Source organism: Alnus glutinosa, chromosome 6 (assembly GCF_958979055.1).
Source record: "Alnus glutinosa chromosome 6, dhAlnGlut1.1, whole genome shotgun sequence".
Taxonomy (NCBI): domain Eukaryota; kingdom Viridiplantae; phylum Streptophyta; class Magnoliopsida; order Fagales; family Betulaceae; genus Alnus; species Alnus glutinosa.
Window position 1 is genome coordinate 5,224,999 of NC_084891.1, and position 16,175 is coordinate 5,241,173.

General features: G+C 37.8%; 2 protein-coding genes across 3 annotated transcripts; one reads left to right on the forward strand and one right to left on the reverse strand.

The window, feature by feature from the left end:
- Positions 1-5,281: 5,281 nt before the first annotated feature.
- Positions 5,282-7,746, reverse strand: LOC133871439 (uncharacterized). The gene is made up of 2 exons (XM_062308890.1): positions 7,677-7,746; positions 5,282-5,883 (listed from the first exon to the last, which is right to left on the reverse strand). The coding sequence occupies exons 1-2, from the start codon at positions 7,744-7,746 to the stop codon at positions 5,282-5,284; spliced, it is 672 nt and encodes a 223-aa protein (XP_062164874.1).
- A 3,205-nt stretch (positions 7,747-10,951) lies between these two features.
- Positions 10,952-14,403, forward strand: LOC133871825 (EG45-like domain containing protein). Of its 2 annotated transcripts, none has more exons than XM_062309258.1 (4): positions 10,952-11,108; positions 13,015-13,131; positions 13,235-13,535; positions 14,208-14,403. In XM_062309258.1, the coding sequence occupies exons 1-4, from the start codon at positions 11,015-11,017 to the stop codon at positions 14,212-14,214; spliced, it is 519 nt and encodes a 172-aa protein (XP_062165242.1). In that variant the 5' UTR covers positions 10,952-11,014; the 3' UTR covers positions 14,215-14,403. The 2 variants fall into 2 exon arrangements, with proteins under 2 accessions (XP_062165242.1, XP_062165243.1); XM_062309259.1 differs by lacking the exon at positions 10,952-11,108 and adding an exon at positions 12,738-12,805.
- Positions 14,404-16,175: the final 1,772 nt, after the last annotated feature.

The following is a 16,175-nucleotide window of genomic DNA, read 5'->3' on the forward strand; positions in this document are numbered from 1 at the left end:
TGAAGGCATAGTTGTCTTTTTACATTAGGTAAAAAGACAATTATGAAAATATAAAAAGACAATTACATCTCACTTTTTCACTAAAACAGAGATAAATGGAGGAGATCCAAATTCAAGCATAAGTTGTGTAGACAGTAGACTGAAGAGAATCGAACCAAGAAAATTAAAAATTAAAAATTAAAAAAGTGTTCTTTTTGTATTATTTATGTATTTTTTGACCACTAAAAATAATCTGTTTTCAGTTTTAAAGTAGCATGTTAAAAAAATTACTAAATTGATTAGTGTATAGTTTTTTGTTTTTTTTTTTTGAAAAGATAGAATACTTTTATTAAGTCATGAAAATCAACCTTGCTCAACAAGAACACCATCCTGGATGGCAGGAGGACAATCCTCCACCCAGACTAGTTCTGAAGCATTACTCAAAGCAAATCTTGCCAAAACATAGGCAGCCTTATTGGACTCTTTGCATATGTGACAAATCACGACAAGTTGTAAGTATACAATCCTAGTCTTAGTATCGTCAATGATATGTCCGTAGCTACACTAACAAGGACCTCGGGTCTTCAAAGCTGTCACCACATTCTTGGAGTCCCCTTCAATGATCACCCTCTTGAAGCCCCGTTGATAGCAGAAGTCTACTCCCTTCCATGCTGTCACAACCTCAACCACCTAAGGATCTGAGATAAAGGAAAGGGTAGTAGCTAAAGGCCCTCGGACTGCTCCCCAGTGATCCCTTATGACCACCCCAACTCCCATTATATTTAATTCGGCATCCATGGACACAGCCCATTTAAGCTTGAAAATGCCCTATGGCGGGTGCATCCATTTAGGAGGATTTGGAGTAGCTTGATTCTTGGGTTGAATGGAAGCTTGCTGGTACAAGTCAATAGCCTCTAAAGCTTGTGTGACACACTGTGAAGGAGGCTTGAACTTACCTTCAAAAACATGTGCATTCCTCTTAAACCATATTTGCTGGGTCACATAAATTGCCACCAAGAAATCCCTCTCTCCAAGCGTTTCCTTCAACTGCTGCAGTAGACTAATACCATCCTACACCTGGAAGGACAGCTTTTGAATCTTCTTTGGGCATTCCTGCCTGACTGATTTGGAGAAAGAGCAGTTCCAAAGGATGTGGTGCGCTGTTTCCCGTTCAAGGATACACATGGGACAAAAAAGGTCTTGAACAATCTTCTTCTTGAAAAGGTTCTCCTTAGTAGGCAAGACATTCTAGCACACATTCCACCAAAAATTTTTAATCACTGGTGGAGTAGGCATTTTCCACACCAATTGCCACATAGATTTTAGGAGCCAAACCAGATGAGCTCTCCCCCTTCAGTTGATCTCTACGTTCCACTTCCATGTGATATGCAATCCTGACCGAGAATATCCCATTCTTTGCTCCCCTCCACACCAATTTGTTCGGTTGATTAAGAGGACTAGGGCACAAACTGCATATAGTAGCGGCTTCACCAAGCTAAAAACAAAATGGATTAAGGAGATGTTCCACCACCCTGATGCCCGGTCTATTAATTCAGAGACCTAGGCATCATCTGACAGCAGATTAACCGAAGATTGCACCTTAAAAGTGGATGGAATTGGAAGCCATTTATCCCTCCAAACTGAGATTCTCTCTCCATTGCCCACCCGCCATATAAGACCTTCTTCTAGCACAGCCCTAGCGTGAAGAATGCTTCTCTAAGCATAGGAGGGCCTCCTGCCCAAGTGAGCCTCTAAATAAGTAGCATTGGAGTAATACTTGGCTTGCATAATTCTGGCCACCAGAGAATCAGGGTGATGGAGGATCCTCCATCCCTGCTTTGCTAGCATTGCCAAGTTGAAAACTTTTAGATCACGAAAGTCAAGCCCTCCACTATTCTTTGCCTTCCCTAACCAAGTCCAACTCATCCAAGACACTCTGGATTGATTATGAGGAGAACCCCACCAGAATCGATTCATCATTGAGTGCAAGGATGTGACAATGGTTTTAGGCAGAAGAAAAACTCCCATGCAATAGGAAGGAATTGCTTGTATCATTGCCTTAAGGAGCATCTCCTTACCTGCTTGGGAAAGGAATTTCGACTTCCAGTCCTCTAACTTGCTTCATACCCTTCCCTGAATATAGGCAAAAGTCTGCCTTTTTGCCCTACCAACCATAGATAACAGCCCCAAATACTTTTCCACACTAGTTGAATCCTGGATCCCAAGAATACTTCTGATGTGAGCGTGGAATTCCTTGTTGGTGTTTTTACTGAAAAAAAAAAATGGAAGTCTTGGTTGAGTTTAGCTTTTGTCCAGAAGTGCTCTCGTACATATTAAGCAATGAGTAATGCTACACATCATCCCCTTGTCCTCCTTTTGTCCTCCCAAAATTGATGTGGCTCTTAAAATCACCATTGGATCAAAATCCAATAGTCATATATCAAAAATTCAATGGTGATTTTAAAAGCCACATCAATTTTAGGAGGATAAAAAGAGGACAAGAGGATGATATGTAGCATTACTCTTAAGCAATTGGTGCATGTTACACCATTCCTCAAAGTTTGAACGACAGAAACTAATACTGTCATCAACAAACAACAAGTGGCTAATCTTTACACCCCCCACTGCCATCGGAACACCAGTAATCCTCCCTACACTCTCTGTCGAACTCAACAAGGCACTCAACCCTTCAGCACAAAGAAGGAAAAGATAAGGGGACAAAGGGTCCCCTTGCCTTAAACCTCTAGAAGGCTGAATAAGACCTATTGGAGCTCCATTCACCATGATAGAATAGGAAGTTGTTCTCACACATGTCATGATCCTGGAAATCCATTGATCTGCAAAGCCTAACTTCCTCATGATTGCTTCAAAGAAAGGTCATTCTACTCTATCGTAGGCTTTGCTCACATTGAGCTTGACTGCCATGTATCCCTTTCAACCATTCATCCTAGTCTTCATGGTGTGGAGAACTTCATATGCCACCAGGATGTTGTCAATGATTAATCTACCTGGTAAGAAAGCACTTTGGTGTTGAGAGATCACCTCGAGGAGGACCTGTTTAGACCTATTTGCCAATACTTTGGCTATAAGTTTATATAAGACATTACATAGGCTTATTGGCTAGAAGTCACCAATTGATGAGGAGTTAGACTTTTTTAGAATTAAACAAGGTAAGTGTAGTTTATAGAAGGATCAAAAATCCCAAAATTGAGGAAATTGAGAACTGCCTTCCTAACCTCTTCACCAACAACGCTCCAATTGTTTTGGTAGAAACAAACCCCATACCTGTCAGGTCCAGGAGCTTTCAGAGCTTGCATTTGACTAAGAGCAGCATCCACTTCTTATGGGAAATAATTCCTAAGCAGGATTTGATTCGTATCAAGAGAGACCTTGGTAGGGACGGTAGAGATGCATGGACTCATGTCCACTAAACCTGAGGAAGTTGGAAAAACCGGGTGAAAGCCTGACCAACATCCTCTGGATCGGACCAAGTGTGCCCTTCCTCATTAGTGATTCTATCAATCAAATTATTCCTTCTTCGTTGGGGTGCCCACGCATGGAAGAAGTGTATGTTTCGGTCTCCCTCCTGAAACCAGGAACGTTTGGCCCTTTGTCTCCATTTTATCTCCTCCATTTCGAGTAGACGATCTATCTCTCCTTGGAGTTATTTGATTTGTTCCTTATTCCCTGCATTTTCCCCCTGTTGCAATCTCTCAAGGAACTTTGTTAGACTGTTCAAAGTTCGCCTGACAATGCCTAATTTTTGCCTACTCCAACCCGAAAGGGTTGTTTTACATTTCTCCAACTTCATAGATGCTTTTGTCAATGTGTTAGCAATCTCTCCATTACCCACCCAGGTAGCTTGAATGACCTCCGCACACTCTACATCGACATCCCAACTAACCTCATACTAAAACAAATTTGGAGCACGACCAACCGCATGGCCATCATTCATTCTAACCCAAAGGGGCTTGTGGTCCGAGCTTCTGGCAGGTAGGACCTCAACCATCATGTTGGGGAAGGAATGACACCAGCCATCAGTAGCCAAGGCTCTGTCAAGGCGTTCCTTGATGAATTCTCCCTCCTCCTGTTGATTACACCATGTAAACTTTGACCCATTATAACCTAAGTCCTCTAGTTGGCATCATTGCGGTGTATCCCGGAACCTCTCCATTTGCACTTCAGACCTCATATTCCCCCCAACTTTCTCAGAGAGGTCAACAATCTCGTTGAAATTGCCGATACATTGTCATTTGTGCGGGAGATATTGGCTTAGATGGGTGAGAAGTTGCCATGATTCTTCTCTCAATGCCCAATTTGGGTTACCATAGAACCCAATGAATCTCCAAGGGGTGTCAGACCCTAGCAGTAACATGGTGGCACTAATATGTCTAAGGGAGTAGTTCTGAATCAAAACTTCCCTATTGTTCTTCCACAATAGTGCAAGACCACCACTCTTCCCCACTGGCTCCACAATTAGTAGACCTTCATATCCCAGTTTAACCCTTATTCTTTCCATCTTCATGTTTCGAACCTTTGTTTCCATAAGAAACAACAGGTTGGGTCTTTTCTCATTCACCAAAAGGTGGAGGTCACGAACTGCACGAGGGTTCCCAAGCCCTCGGCAGTTCTAGCTGAGTAGACTCATTGGTGGCGGCGGGGCAGTCCAGCAGCCGCCGCCATGGAATCTGAATTAGCCTCAGGTTCCGGAACATGCCTCCTCTCTCTCTTATTTTGTGCCTGTGCAATCTGTTCCTCTTCTAGGTGGCTTCTTTTCTCAAGAAGCAACCTTAAAGTTGAGCTCACCACCAAGCTTTGGTTCCCCTTCCGTGCCAATTTCTTCCACTCACGAAGATCACCGCCCTTCTTCTGAGCCGAGGTGAGTTCCTGCTTTGAGAGGAGAAGAGACGACTTACTTTGTTTGGACGTCCCTTCTGGAAGGGTGGAAGTTCGATGTTGACTTGCATGACTCGCCGCATTTGTTTGGGCTTCCTGGGTCCCTTGCACTTGGTCCTTGTTAGGCCCAAAAACGTTTTTCAAAGGAGTTGGGCCCAACACTCCAGGACTGGTTTCCTTCATAACTGGTTCCTGCGCATTGTGCACCCTGATTTCTTCCAACGGCTCCAAGGGATCCTCTGTCCCAAAAAGGAAAGGATTTGTATGCTGCATCTTGGCCGTCAACTTGGGATCTCATTACGTTCATTCCTTTTATGAATATTTCCTTCATTAGGATATTGATGGGCAGGTCGGGATCCCGCATAATCCGGATATGTTTTTTCTTGTAAGAGGAATTTGAAAAGTTTCATTTTCCTTTTTGTGCACCTTGAACCGGCTCCTGCTTCTCCATTTCCCTTTCGTCCGTCGTTGATGACCTGGTCGGGGAAGAAGTTCCGCCATCAAGGAATTCCGAAACTCTGGATGAATCATCTACCCTCAGCCATGATCCCCATGCTAAAACACCCTCCTTATGGTTCTGTTTCTTGGGAAGTACGGTTGGACAACCTGAAGGTTCATGGAGGATCTTATCGCATCTCAGACAGAAAGCCAACAGTTTCTCGTACTTGAAAGCCACCCAATTGGACTGCCCTGACATGAGAAGAGCCTGACCACATTCCAGTGGTTGATAAAGATTGATAAGAACCCTAATGCGCAGGCACCTTCCTGAGCCAATGTCATCCTCCACTACCGCCACCTCCTCCACATGTCCAAGAGAGGCCTCGATCTTGGACCGAACCCCCCTATTCATACAATTAAGTGGCATATCGTGCACCTGAACCCATATAGGAGAATGGGTGAAGGTCAGTTGTGATGGAGGAGTTTTGTCGTCATATTCGTTCACAATAAGAAGTGTCCAATCATAAGACCACGATCGGCCCTCCAGGACCCGGTTGCGGTCACCTTCTTCTGAGAATTCGAACAACCATAGGTTTTCCAGGATTAGTGTATTGTTTAGAAGCTTAGAATACAATCAAATTGAATATTTTTCCCAATTACTAAGTTTATTGTACTTGTTCATGATTCATTTTAATTTAGTGAAAGCATGAAATTTCTCTAAAGAACAATAATAATAATAATAATAATAATAATAATAATAATAATAATAATAATAATATTTTTGTTTATATTTCTTTAGGTATCGTTTGGTTTGCCGAATGAGTATTCTATTAGAAAATGAAATAGTTATTACTAAGAATGAAAGAGTATGGAATGGAATAGTTATTCTCATTTCTTAGTTTGGTAATAAAGATATGTCCTAATTGGAATTGAATTAAAATTACTAAAAAAACTCATATGATTTTTTTTTTCTTTTTCTTTCTAAAGCTTAAATAATAAATAAACTGTTTAATTGTTGTGGGTGGCCGCCACCCACAAAAGAACTTGGGGGTGGCCGCACCACCCTTGGTGCCATTGGGCCTTGGCCACCCCTGATGAGCATCGAGTGGCCGCACTAATCGGCCAAATTCACCGGGGGTGGTGCGGCTACCCTAGATTCGGCCACCCACAGCAATTCAACATTTTAATTAATTTTTTTTTAAAGGGTTGAAGAGTTAAAATAAAAAATAAAAAATGGATTTTTTTTTTTGGAAAATATTATCTATTCTTCAAGGAATAGTTATTCCTCTAATTTTTTAGAGGAATCAGTATTCCTCTTCGTAAGAACATCTCTAGCAATAATAACCAAAGTAGCTATTGAAAAAGTGCAACTCTCTATTTTAGTTATTATTTTTCTATACTATCTCCAACAAATTCTTTATTCTACTCTCTATTTGCATTTAAATATTATTTCTCATTTTTTATTATATTTTTGCCAATACTCAATGAAAGAGAAAATATTAAATTGTCACATATTCTTTGAGCTACACTGTATGAGTGAAGCAACTAAAAACAACAATATATAGTTACAATAATGCAATTTAAAAAGGCAACAAAAGAGTTCCAGAATGCAATAATGTAATTTAGAAAGCAATAATGCATTTTAGTTACGATAATCTAATTTATTTCCGAATGAAAAGAAGTTTCATAATGCAATGAAAAGTGGGAGAAAGAGGGGGGGGATACGAGTGAATATCATATTGTTTTCGTTAATGTTTTTCTCAATATTTTATCAGTTATAAAATGAACATTATTCACTGTTTATTCTATAATGAAAATAGCCAATTTTCCTCATCCGCTAGATTGGAAAAAAAAAAAAAAAAAAAAAAAAAAAAAAAAAAAAAACTTGATAATAGTCAAGTTTGGTAGGTCCCTACTAAATAAAAGAATACTTATTCCGTAGAATAGTCATTCCATTCCAATGGTTTATTTCGCAAACCAAACGAGGCCTTATATTGCTAAACGAAAGTATGTATATATATTGAAATCACAAGAACCCATTCGATATAAATCTAAACCAAATTTAGTAATTTTTGTAGAAATTTATGAGTAATATAAAATAGAAAATAAAAGGGGAAGCAAACACAAAAGAAAGAGACAAAGAATTTGGGGGTGCTTACTCTGATTCGAGAACCAACCCAAGTAAGCTCAGCCCACACGTGACACGTATGAGCTGGATTCATGTCACCGGATCTGATAACTGACCCAAGTGAGCTCACTTCATGTGGAGTCGGATTCGAGTTGCTAATCCAATGGCCGGCCCTAGTGGACCCATCTTGTTGTTAGGCCCAAGTCGACCCATGTCAGCCTTGTTCTTCGGTTGCCGTCTTCAGCCATCTTTCTGCCGCCACCTACGGTCACCTTCCTGCTGCTACAATTGGGCACGTCGACCATTATCTCCAATTATCGCATGACATGATCTCCGGCGACTCTCCGTCGTCATCTACAATGGCTTCTGCAGCTGTCTCCTGCTGGCTTTATCAGATCGAGCTCACGACTTGATTTTGCTGCTAGTTGCATACTTGCACTTGATTATTTTCCTATCCAAGCTTACATTCCAGTTGCTTATTCTGCGGCACAATATCCTCACCATTTTTCATCAATACATCATAGTTTCATCAACGGATATATTAGTTGAGTTCACGCTTAGATTCAGATTCTTGCCACACTAGATCTACATCAACAACAAAAAAAGAAAAAAAAAAAAGGAGAGAGAAAGTCCCCTTTCTCTCTAGAATCCCTTGCTTCCTTCTGTGCAAAACTCCATGGGATGGAAGCTTTGCGCTTCCCTCTCCATCACCCATCCCCCTTCCACACCTCCTCCACCCACCCCACCATACAACCACCCTTATCTACTTCTACCTTTCGCTACCCATTCATGTTCTTTACTGTTTATTTTTTTGCCATTGGAGCTAAGCCATAAACTCCAGCTACCCATCTATCTTTCTCGCCTTTTAATTGTTTTTTTTGTTGTATGGCTCTTCACTACAACTTGACTTGGTTCCTTCTGCCTTCAACCAACGAGTTCTACGTAATTTTTGGATAGGTGTTTTGATTGAAATCTTTGGATTGAAATCTTCTCTCCTTCATCCTCTTTTACAAGACAAGCTTCTCAGCAACGGGTCCTCCAGCATCCCTGGATTCCACCGGTGGTCTCTTTTCACCCCACTGCTGCCTGGTGCGCTTGAGAGCTTTTCAACCCAATCGGCGTGTGGATTTCATGTCTGCTTCCTCCACCTTCCTCCACTTCAATTCCTGGGGGATTCAAATGACTCCAGTGTGTCCCGTTGATGAGAGGCCTCCCCTTGGAGGTGCGTGGTTCTCACGCATTTCTGAAGATGGCTCCGGCCCCATCTTCTTCTACCAATCGACTGTTGTTTACATTCTTCAGTGGTTTTTGGCAGTGTTTGATCTCTAGTCGGGGTTTTTTGAGCCCTTTTGCCATTTGAAACCGCTTCTCGCGGTCCTTGAAAAGGCCCGGTTTGTTTATGATTCCTCTGGAATCATAGATAATAATCATTGCCTGCTGTTACTTTATGTTTGTTTTGTTTGGCTCCCTTTTTCGTTGGGGAATAGTTTTTTTGTTGTTGTTGGGTTTATTATTGGGGAGCCCACCTCTTCTTTGTTTGTAGGATCATCTACTTCTTCTTCCTTTTAGATCAGAAGTGGAAAGGATTCTCCCCTGCAACCTTTTCCTCAATTAATTAGAAAAAAAGGAGAAAATCGAGAAAAAAATTAATTGTCTTTATTTCCTTGAGTATGATCACCCGCCTATTTTTTTTTTTTTTTTTGGTGTCTTCGGACGGAAATCAAGTCAAGTGACTTTTTCAACCAAAGCTTTGAAAATGCCCTTTGGGGTAAGTTGTAAAAAAAAAAAAGAAACAAAAAAAGAAAAGAAAAGAAAAGAAAGAAAGAGAGCTTAAATAATAAAATTTAAAAAGATTAACAAAAAAACCAAAAACAAAACAAAGACAAAAAACAAAAAACAAAACAATGGTGGGAGTGTTGTTCAAATGGGGTGCCCGGTGGTTTGGCCATCCCCGTGCCAAAATGGAGCCACCACCACCCTTTTTTTTTGTTTACACTTTACCCTGATGGCATTTTCAAAATTTTTGTTGAAAAAAGTCATGTGCCATAGTTTCCATTCAAAGAGACACAAAAAATATACGGATGGTATATTTTGCCACAGTATGATTCATTGGGGGATTGATTGTCATTTTTTTTAACATTGGATGCTAACAGGTAAATAGGTGGATACTTTGAGAGGGAGTAAAATGTATTTTTTCCAAATAAAAATTAATTGCTGATTTTCATTGTCACGTTATCTCAGTTATATGATAGTCGTATAACAGTCTACTAAGAGATGTGCTATACATTTTCCTCTTGTCATTTTCTCATCCTCATACTTTTAAAAATTACCATTAGATATGTGAGGCCCATATGAGAGATCTACATGGACCCTACATATTCAATGGTTATTTTCAAAAGTGGGAGGATAGTAGGGACGGATTTAGGAGAGCCGGTATAGGCCATAGCCCCCCCCCCCCCCCCCCCTCAATTCCAAAAAGAAAAAAAAATTAGGTAAAAAATAAAAATTTAGCTTACTGGCCCTTGCCAATAAATTTTTTTGGCCCCTAGCCCGTGCCCATAAAAGTTTCTGACTCAATCCCTAAAGAATAAGAAAACGACATAAGGATAAAATGAATCATTTCTCGTCTACTAAATAACATTTCTTTGTTAGAATATATGTTTTCCATATTAGGTTGATTATGCTTCCTTCCTTGTAAGAATATTCACAGTTTACGTTTGATTGTAATAAAATCTTCATCATTCTTCTATTTTCTTTGTCTACTTCAATTCTCTTATAAATATGAATAATTTGTATTGTAAAGAAGAAGATCAAGAAATAAGAGCAGAATTTAACCCTTAGGCGCTAATTCACAGTAAAAAATATAAGTGTCTAATACCGAACCATTCCAAAATCATTTATATATCTTTATTTTTAATTTTTTTTTGACATGTTCACACAAAAAGAGGAGGGGAGATTCGAACTAGTGATCTTTGCTTCATGAGGCGTGGTCCCCAGCCGATTGAGTTACCCCTCGGGAATTTTTCTATCTTTATATCCGCTTTTCTTCTCCTATTTTTATATTTCTCATAAATTTGTACAATTTTCTTCGTTGGGATGCTTTGGTACGACCACAAGTAACATTGACAAATGCTTCATGGGCGGCCCCCTGCCTAAACACGACTACTAAAAGACGACACAAAGGTTGGACGGGCTTGGGCCGGCATGGGTTGTCTGATCTCAGTTTAGGCTTTGTTTGTTTCCATCCCACGTGTCAATTGTCCGTAATGCTACTTTTTTTTTTTCTTTTTTTTTTTAACTTCCTCTTTGTTTTCTTGGGATAAGACTAATTTAATTTGTTGGCTTCTAGTAGAATCATGCGGTTTTTAATTGTTTTTAATAATTTATTATTATTATTTATTTAATTTTAAATTTCTTACAAAAACTTTTGCTTGGAAGGAATGTATTATGTATGACTTGAAGCATAAGTCGAATCCAAATTCTTAGGATGGAAAGAATATAGATTGGGTGGAAGCATTGTATTGCCCAAAAAATAAGATAAATTCACCGATAAATAACACACTAATAATTCTTATGATAATTCATTCATTTTGTCTACCTTCCTACTTCCTACGGTCAAGAATCTCATTTTGCAGGATCTATTCCTTGCTTCACAGCTGTTCTTCAGGTATGTGTTCATCTTGGATCAATTTTCAGAGTGTAAAGAGCCTGTTTATACTTCGATGATGGTAGTTTACAGTTGTTAACGATCTTTAAATTAAGGTTTTTTTTTTTTTTTTTTTTTTTTTTTTTGTAAAAAAAAAATTGAATTTGGAAAACAGGATATCATTACACTTGTGAATAATGCGTATATTAGTCCGGTTTGGATGAGGATGATCCTTCAAATTAGGATGGTCAAATTTCAGTAAATTTGAGCAGCTTAAGGAGGAGCTTTAGGGTTTATCTATTCTGGACAGCTTAAGGTGTGAGACTCACTTGCTTGCTTCTCTCTCTTTAAGCTGCCCGAATTTTAATAACATTTAGGATCCTAATTCATTATTTTTACCCAAAAATAAAAATAAAAAGTTACATGCATTTTATTCCGTATAATAAGCCTATTCTTCCCAAACTCATTAAGGCTAAAGGGGGTGACCGGACCATCTCTTAGACTGTTGTGGAAATGGCGGATCACCCTCACGTTATAAGGGTGGTTTGTTTACCTCCTCAATCTCAACTTGTTTTGGGATGATGGCCAACCACTTTGAAAATTGTGGTCGACCACCCAAAACTAGGTCAAGGGTGACCAAATTACCTCAAAATATGTTTATGGAGTGGTTCAGACCCCTTACCTTGATGGGAGGAATAAATAAGATAAAAAAAAAAAAAAAAAGTTTTAATTGATAGTCTTTGACTTAACCTATAAAGGAGTATGTATATTTCATTTAGAAAAAAATACATTTACCCCCCAAAGTTTGACAACTATTTCACTTTTGCCTTCGAAGTTTAAAAAGTGGCAATGTTCCCCAACAAAGTTTTCAAAATTTTCAATGTAAGCACTGTATTAATTATTTATGTCTTCTTTAATAGAAATTATTGAAAATACCTTAATGCCCTTATTTATTTATTTATTTTTTAAAAAATAAATAAGACAAGAAAGAAAAAGAAAAGGAAAAAAAAGGGGTGGCCGAGTTACTCTCACCTGATTGGAACCCCCCAATGGGCCTAATGGAGGTGGCCGAAACCATCCCCAAACCCTTTGGGGGTGACTACAACCACCCCCCCCCCCCCCTCCCGTCCCTTTTTTTTTTAGGTCATTTTGGAAATTAACACGTGTAAATGAGGTAGTTTTGAAAATTTTGTCCCGAAAAATGCACGCGCGGCGTACGTGAGTCATTTTCCGTCAAAGAAGACGGAAATGGCTAACGGAGTGCTTACGATGAGAATTTCGGAAACTTTATTGAGATAAATTGCTACTTTTTAAATATTAGAAGCAAAAGTAAAAAAAAATGGTCGAACTTTAAGAGAGTAAAATGTATTTTTTCCTTTCAAATATTGTTATTTTAGGTATAAACAGTTGTTTAATCTGTCTTGGATTCTTAATTCGTGAATGGAAATCGAATAGTCAAGTCGACTTAGCTTTGTTCCTCGTTCGAATTTTACGCAAGTGGAGTAAATATACTATATATAGTCCATCCATTCATTCCCACTGAATCCTTCTTCCTTATAGAAATTGGACGAACCAATTTCCCTATATATTTTGTTCATCTATATTTTTAAAGAGTAGTGATGAACAACAACCAACAATCAACTTCCCACTTTTTATGTCCTAAGGATTCGATCTGTCTAGCTTAAAAACCAAGCAGAAAGACAGGGCTCAGCTCGCTCGTTAGTTAATTTGTTTGTATATTCTCTGGTTCTGGTTTATTTTCTAATATTATACAAAAGCTTAACTAATATCTACAACTATTTATTAGTCTCCTCCACACATCCAATATTTCAAGGTTTTGATCATCTGAATCTGTGCCATTTTTAACCTGATTTTCAAAAGATGATTGATCAGGTTTCACTGTTTCCTTTTCAATTTCAATTTGCAGGAATGTGTAAGCCCCAGCTTTTGTCTCGATGCCTATGTCTATTGCTCCTAGCACATATCTTGCATGTCTCCCAAGCTGATGTTGGCACAGCTGCCCACTACAGACCCCCTTATTTGCGTGAGTCCTACTCAACATGCACAAAAATAACTTCTCATATATATCCATAACTCTATATAATATCTTCATTTTATTTTCTCTTTCTTGGGTTATGATGATACAGCCACCGCGTGTTTCGGAAGCGATGCGGAACAATTCCCGTCGAGCAACCTGTTCGGGGCGGCCGGGGAGGGGATATGGGACAACGGTGCTGCCTGCGGGAGACAATATTTGGTGCGGTGCATAAGCGCGCGTGTGCCTAGAACTTGCATTCCAGGCCAAATCATTCAAATAAGGATTGTTGATCGTGCACTTACTTCGGTTTCTAGGCCTTCCAGGGATGATACTACCATCGTTCTTTCTACAACTGCTTTTGGGACAATTGCCAACCCTTCGGCTGCATTCATTAACGTTGAATTCTTACAGTGAGTCTCTTTTTCTTTCTTAATCTTCTTCGTTTTTTCTTCTTCTTTTTTATTATTATTATTATTATTATTATTATTATTATTATGGGTGTTTAGACTTCACCTTTCTTTTAAAGAAGCTGGTTGGAGGATGAACTCGAGGAAAATGATTCTAGGTTTGGAAGTGTCAAGGAAAATGAATAAAATAACAAATAGTGTGGGTTGTTTTTGGAAAAATATGATTTATTTCGTTAGGAATAGCTATTCCTTTCTTTTTTTAGAAGAATAGATATTCCTCTTTATAGGAGAATAGTTATTCCCATGAAAATAACTATTCATAAGAATGGTGTGCAACCAAACAAAAGAATAGTTATTCCTTGAGAATCACTATTCCATACCAGATGCCTATTCCGTGAACAAAAGAATAGTTTTTCCTTGAGAATAACTACATTCGTTTCGTTTGTGGAATGAGTATTCCATTGAGAAAAGAGAATAGTTATTACTGGGAATGAAGTAGTGTGGAATGACAGTTATTCTCATTCCTTAGTTTAGTAATAAAAGATATGCCCTAATTGGAATTGAATCAAAATTACTAAAAAAAAATTCACATGGATTTTTTCTTCTAAAACTAAACAAGGCCTACCGCTTTTGTTGTTCTTCTTGACATTAAAAGATTTTTGTTTGAATGTGCAGGGTTTGAAGTGGACATACAATATTCGATTTATTAAGTGATGGGCCTGAAGTCTGAACCTCATTTAATTTTAGCTTCTAGAATTTTGGAGGGAAAGTTAATTGAGCTTGTTTGGCAAATGGTTGTAATTGTAGAATATTTGTTTGAATAGTAATAAAAGTGATTAATGTGATATAAAGAATAAAAAAGTTTGGAATTGTTTTATAGAAAGTGAAAAAGTTTTGTTTTATAGTGAATTTTTTTTATTTAGATAATAATAAAAAATTATTGATGTGATATAAAAAGAGAAAAAAAAAAAAAAAAAACGCTTTTTATTTGACTTTTTTGGAAGAAGTGAAAAAAAATAGAGGGGAAGTGAGAGTTGTTTGTCAAACAAACTCATTAATTTGATTAGGTTGATAATTTTTTGCATGATTCGTAATTATGTACAGTTGGATTGTGTTTGATTCTGTTCATCTTTCTAGATAGTTAAAATTCAAATACAAAAATATATAATAGAGTAATGTACGTGTCATATATGTAGCTACATTTGTTGAAATGATTTGAGCATAAACACATAATAAATTCATAATCACAATTCAATTTTTTAGAAAGATTTCTTCGAACTTATGCCACTTAAATATCCTTTTCTATAGAGTTGCACAAGAATTTCATAAAGATTATGCCGGCTATCGTTCTTTCTAACTAATGTTACCTCCTACCACCACAACAGATGGGGGTGGGCGTAGCCACCCTTGCCACAACAAATGGGAGGCTGCACGACTACTCTTTCGACAATAATTGAGGTGGCTATGCAGCCGCCTCCTCCCTAACTCTTTTTTATTTTTACGAGATTCAATAATTTGGTGACGAGACATTTTTTATGACATGACTTTGTTAAAGATATGTCATTGATATGGCAATCTACCATGGTATGTACCATGTATGGTGAGGTTGATTGTACAATGTATATGAATCCCGCAAATTTGATAACGGATATAGCGTGGTATTCAATAAAAAAAAAAGATTAATTGAAGCGGGATAAGGGAGTAATTTGATAACGGGTTAAACTTTTAAAGATTGATATGATGAGTTTTGAAGATTAAGGAATAATTTAATACAGTATTTTTCTCTATAAAAAATCGTCTTGAATTTGGCCTTAACCTTGGAGTTTTGTCTACTTACATACAGTTTTATCAGTTACATACATATATCAAAAGATGTTAGTTATGTATTTTTACATTAGATCAACCTTATCAAAGGCTGAGTAAGCATCTAGCCTGGACTAAGTGACTCTATCAGGTACTTTACCAGCATTTTTCAGGTATGAATAATATCTTCAATGGTTAACACATACTATATATAAATTTACTCATGAATGGAGAAAGAACAAATTATTGCATGTTCTATATCTTCAATAATATTGTAGGGGCGAGCAAGAGAAAACATGATATATATTCTTAATTTTTTTCACAAACATTTAAGAATGACTGAAACATGGCCATTTCCCAAAGGCAATAACATATATCTTGGATAAGATGGCTCATTCACCAAAATTTTCTGACATCTCAAATTTAAAAGGGTTGAATACTCGCATGTGGCTTCAAATATGTCCCTTGAAGATATACAAACTTATATAATATCTCAAAAAACTTTTTACACTCCTCAACATTCCCTGCACATTATCAAAATAGCTAGAAAGGTATTAACAACAAAACCTACTCGATTTGTATAACAACTGATTCCCAACCAAAAGCAAATTGCATTGAGAAATTTAAAATTACAAAATAGGAAATAAAGAACACATCCCTAAAGGATCTATACATACAATCAGGTTTATATTATATTTAAGTAGAAAATAAAGAACACAGCTTGTTCTCGAACTTCCAGACCATCTACATTATCAAAGTAATCTCTACTTTCTCTTTTGTTTTTGTTTGATAGTAATAGTTCAAAAAACCAGTACCCTTACTTCCCTCATGCATTTTCTG

Excerpts from the sequence above, each read along its gene's own strand:
- LOC133871439 (XM_062308890.1), bottom strand. The coding sequence starts at position 7,746 with ATGGTCGACGTGCCCAATTGTAGCAGCAGGAAGGTGACCGTAGGTGGC. Across the intron at positions 5,884-7,676 it reads CAGAAAGATGGCTGAAGACG|AAGAAGGTGACCGCAACCGG; the intron begins GCAACCGAAGAA and ends TCGAATTCTCAG.
- LOC133871825 (XM_062309258.1), top strand. The coding sequence starts at position 11,015 with ATGATAATTCATTCATTTTGTCTACCTTCCTACTTCCTACGGTCAAGA. Across the intron at positions 11,109-13,014 it reads GCTTCACAGCTGTTCTTCAG|GAATGTGTAAGCCCCAGCTT; the intron begins GTATGTGTTCAT and ends TTCAATTTGCAG. Across the intron at positions 13,132-13,234 it reads CTACAGACCCCCTTATTTGC|CCACCGCGTGTTTCGGAAGC; the intron begins GTGAGTCCTACT and ends ATGATGATACAG.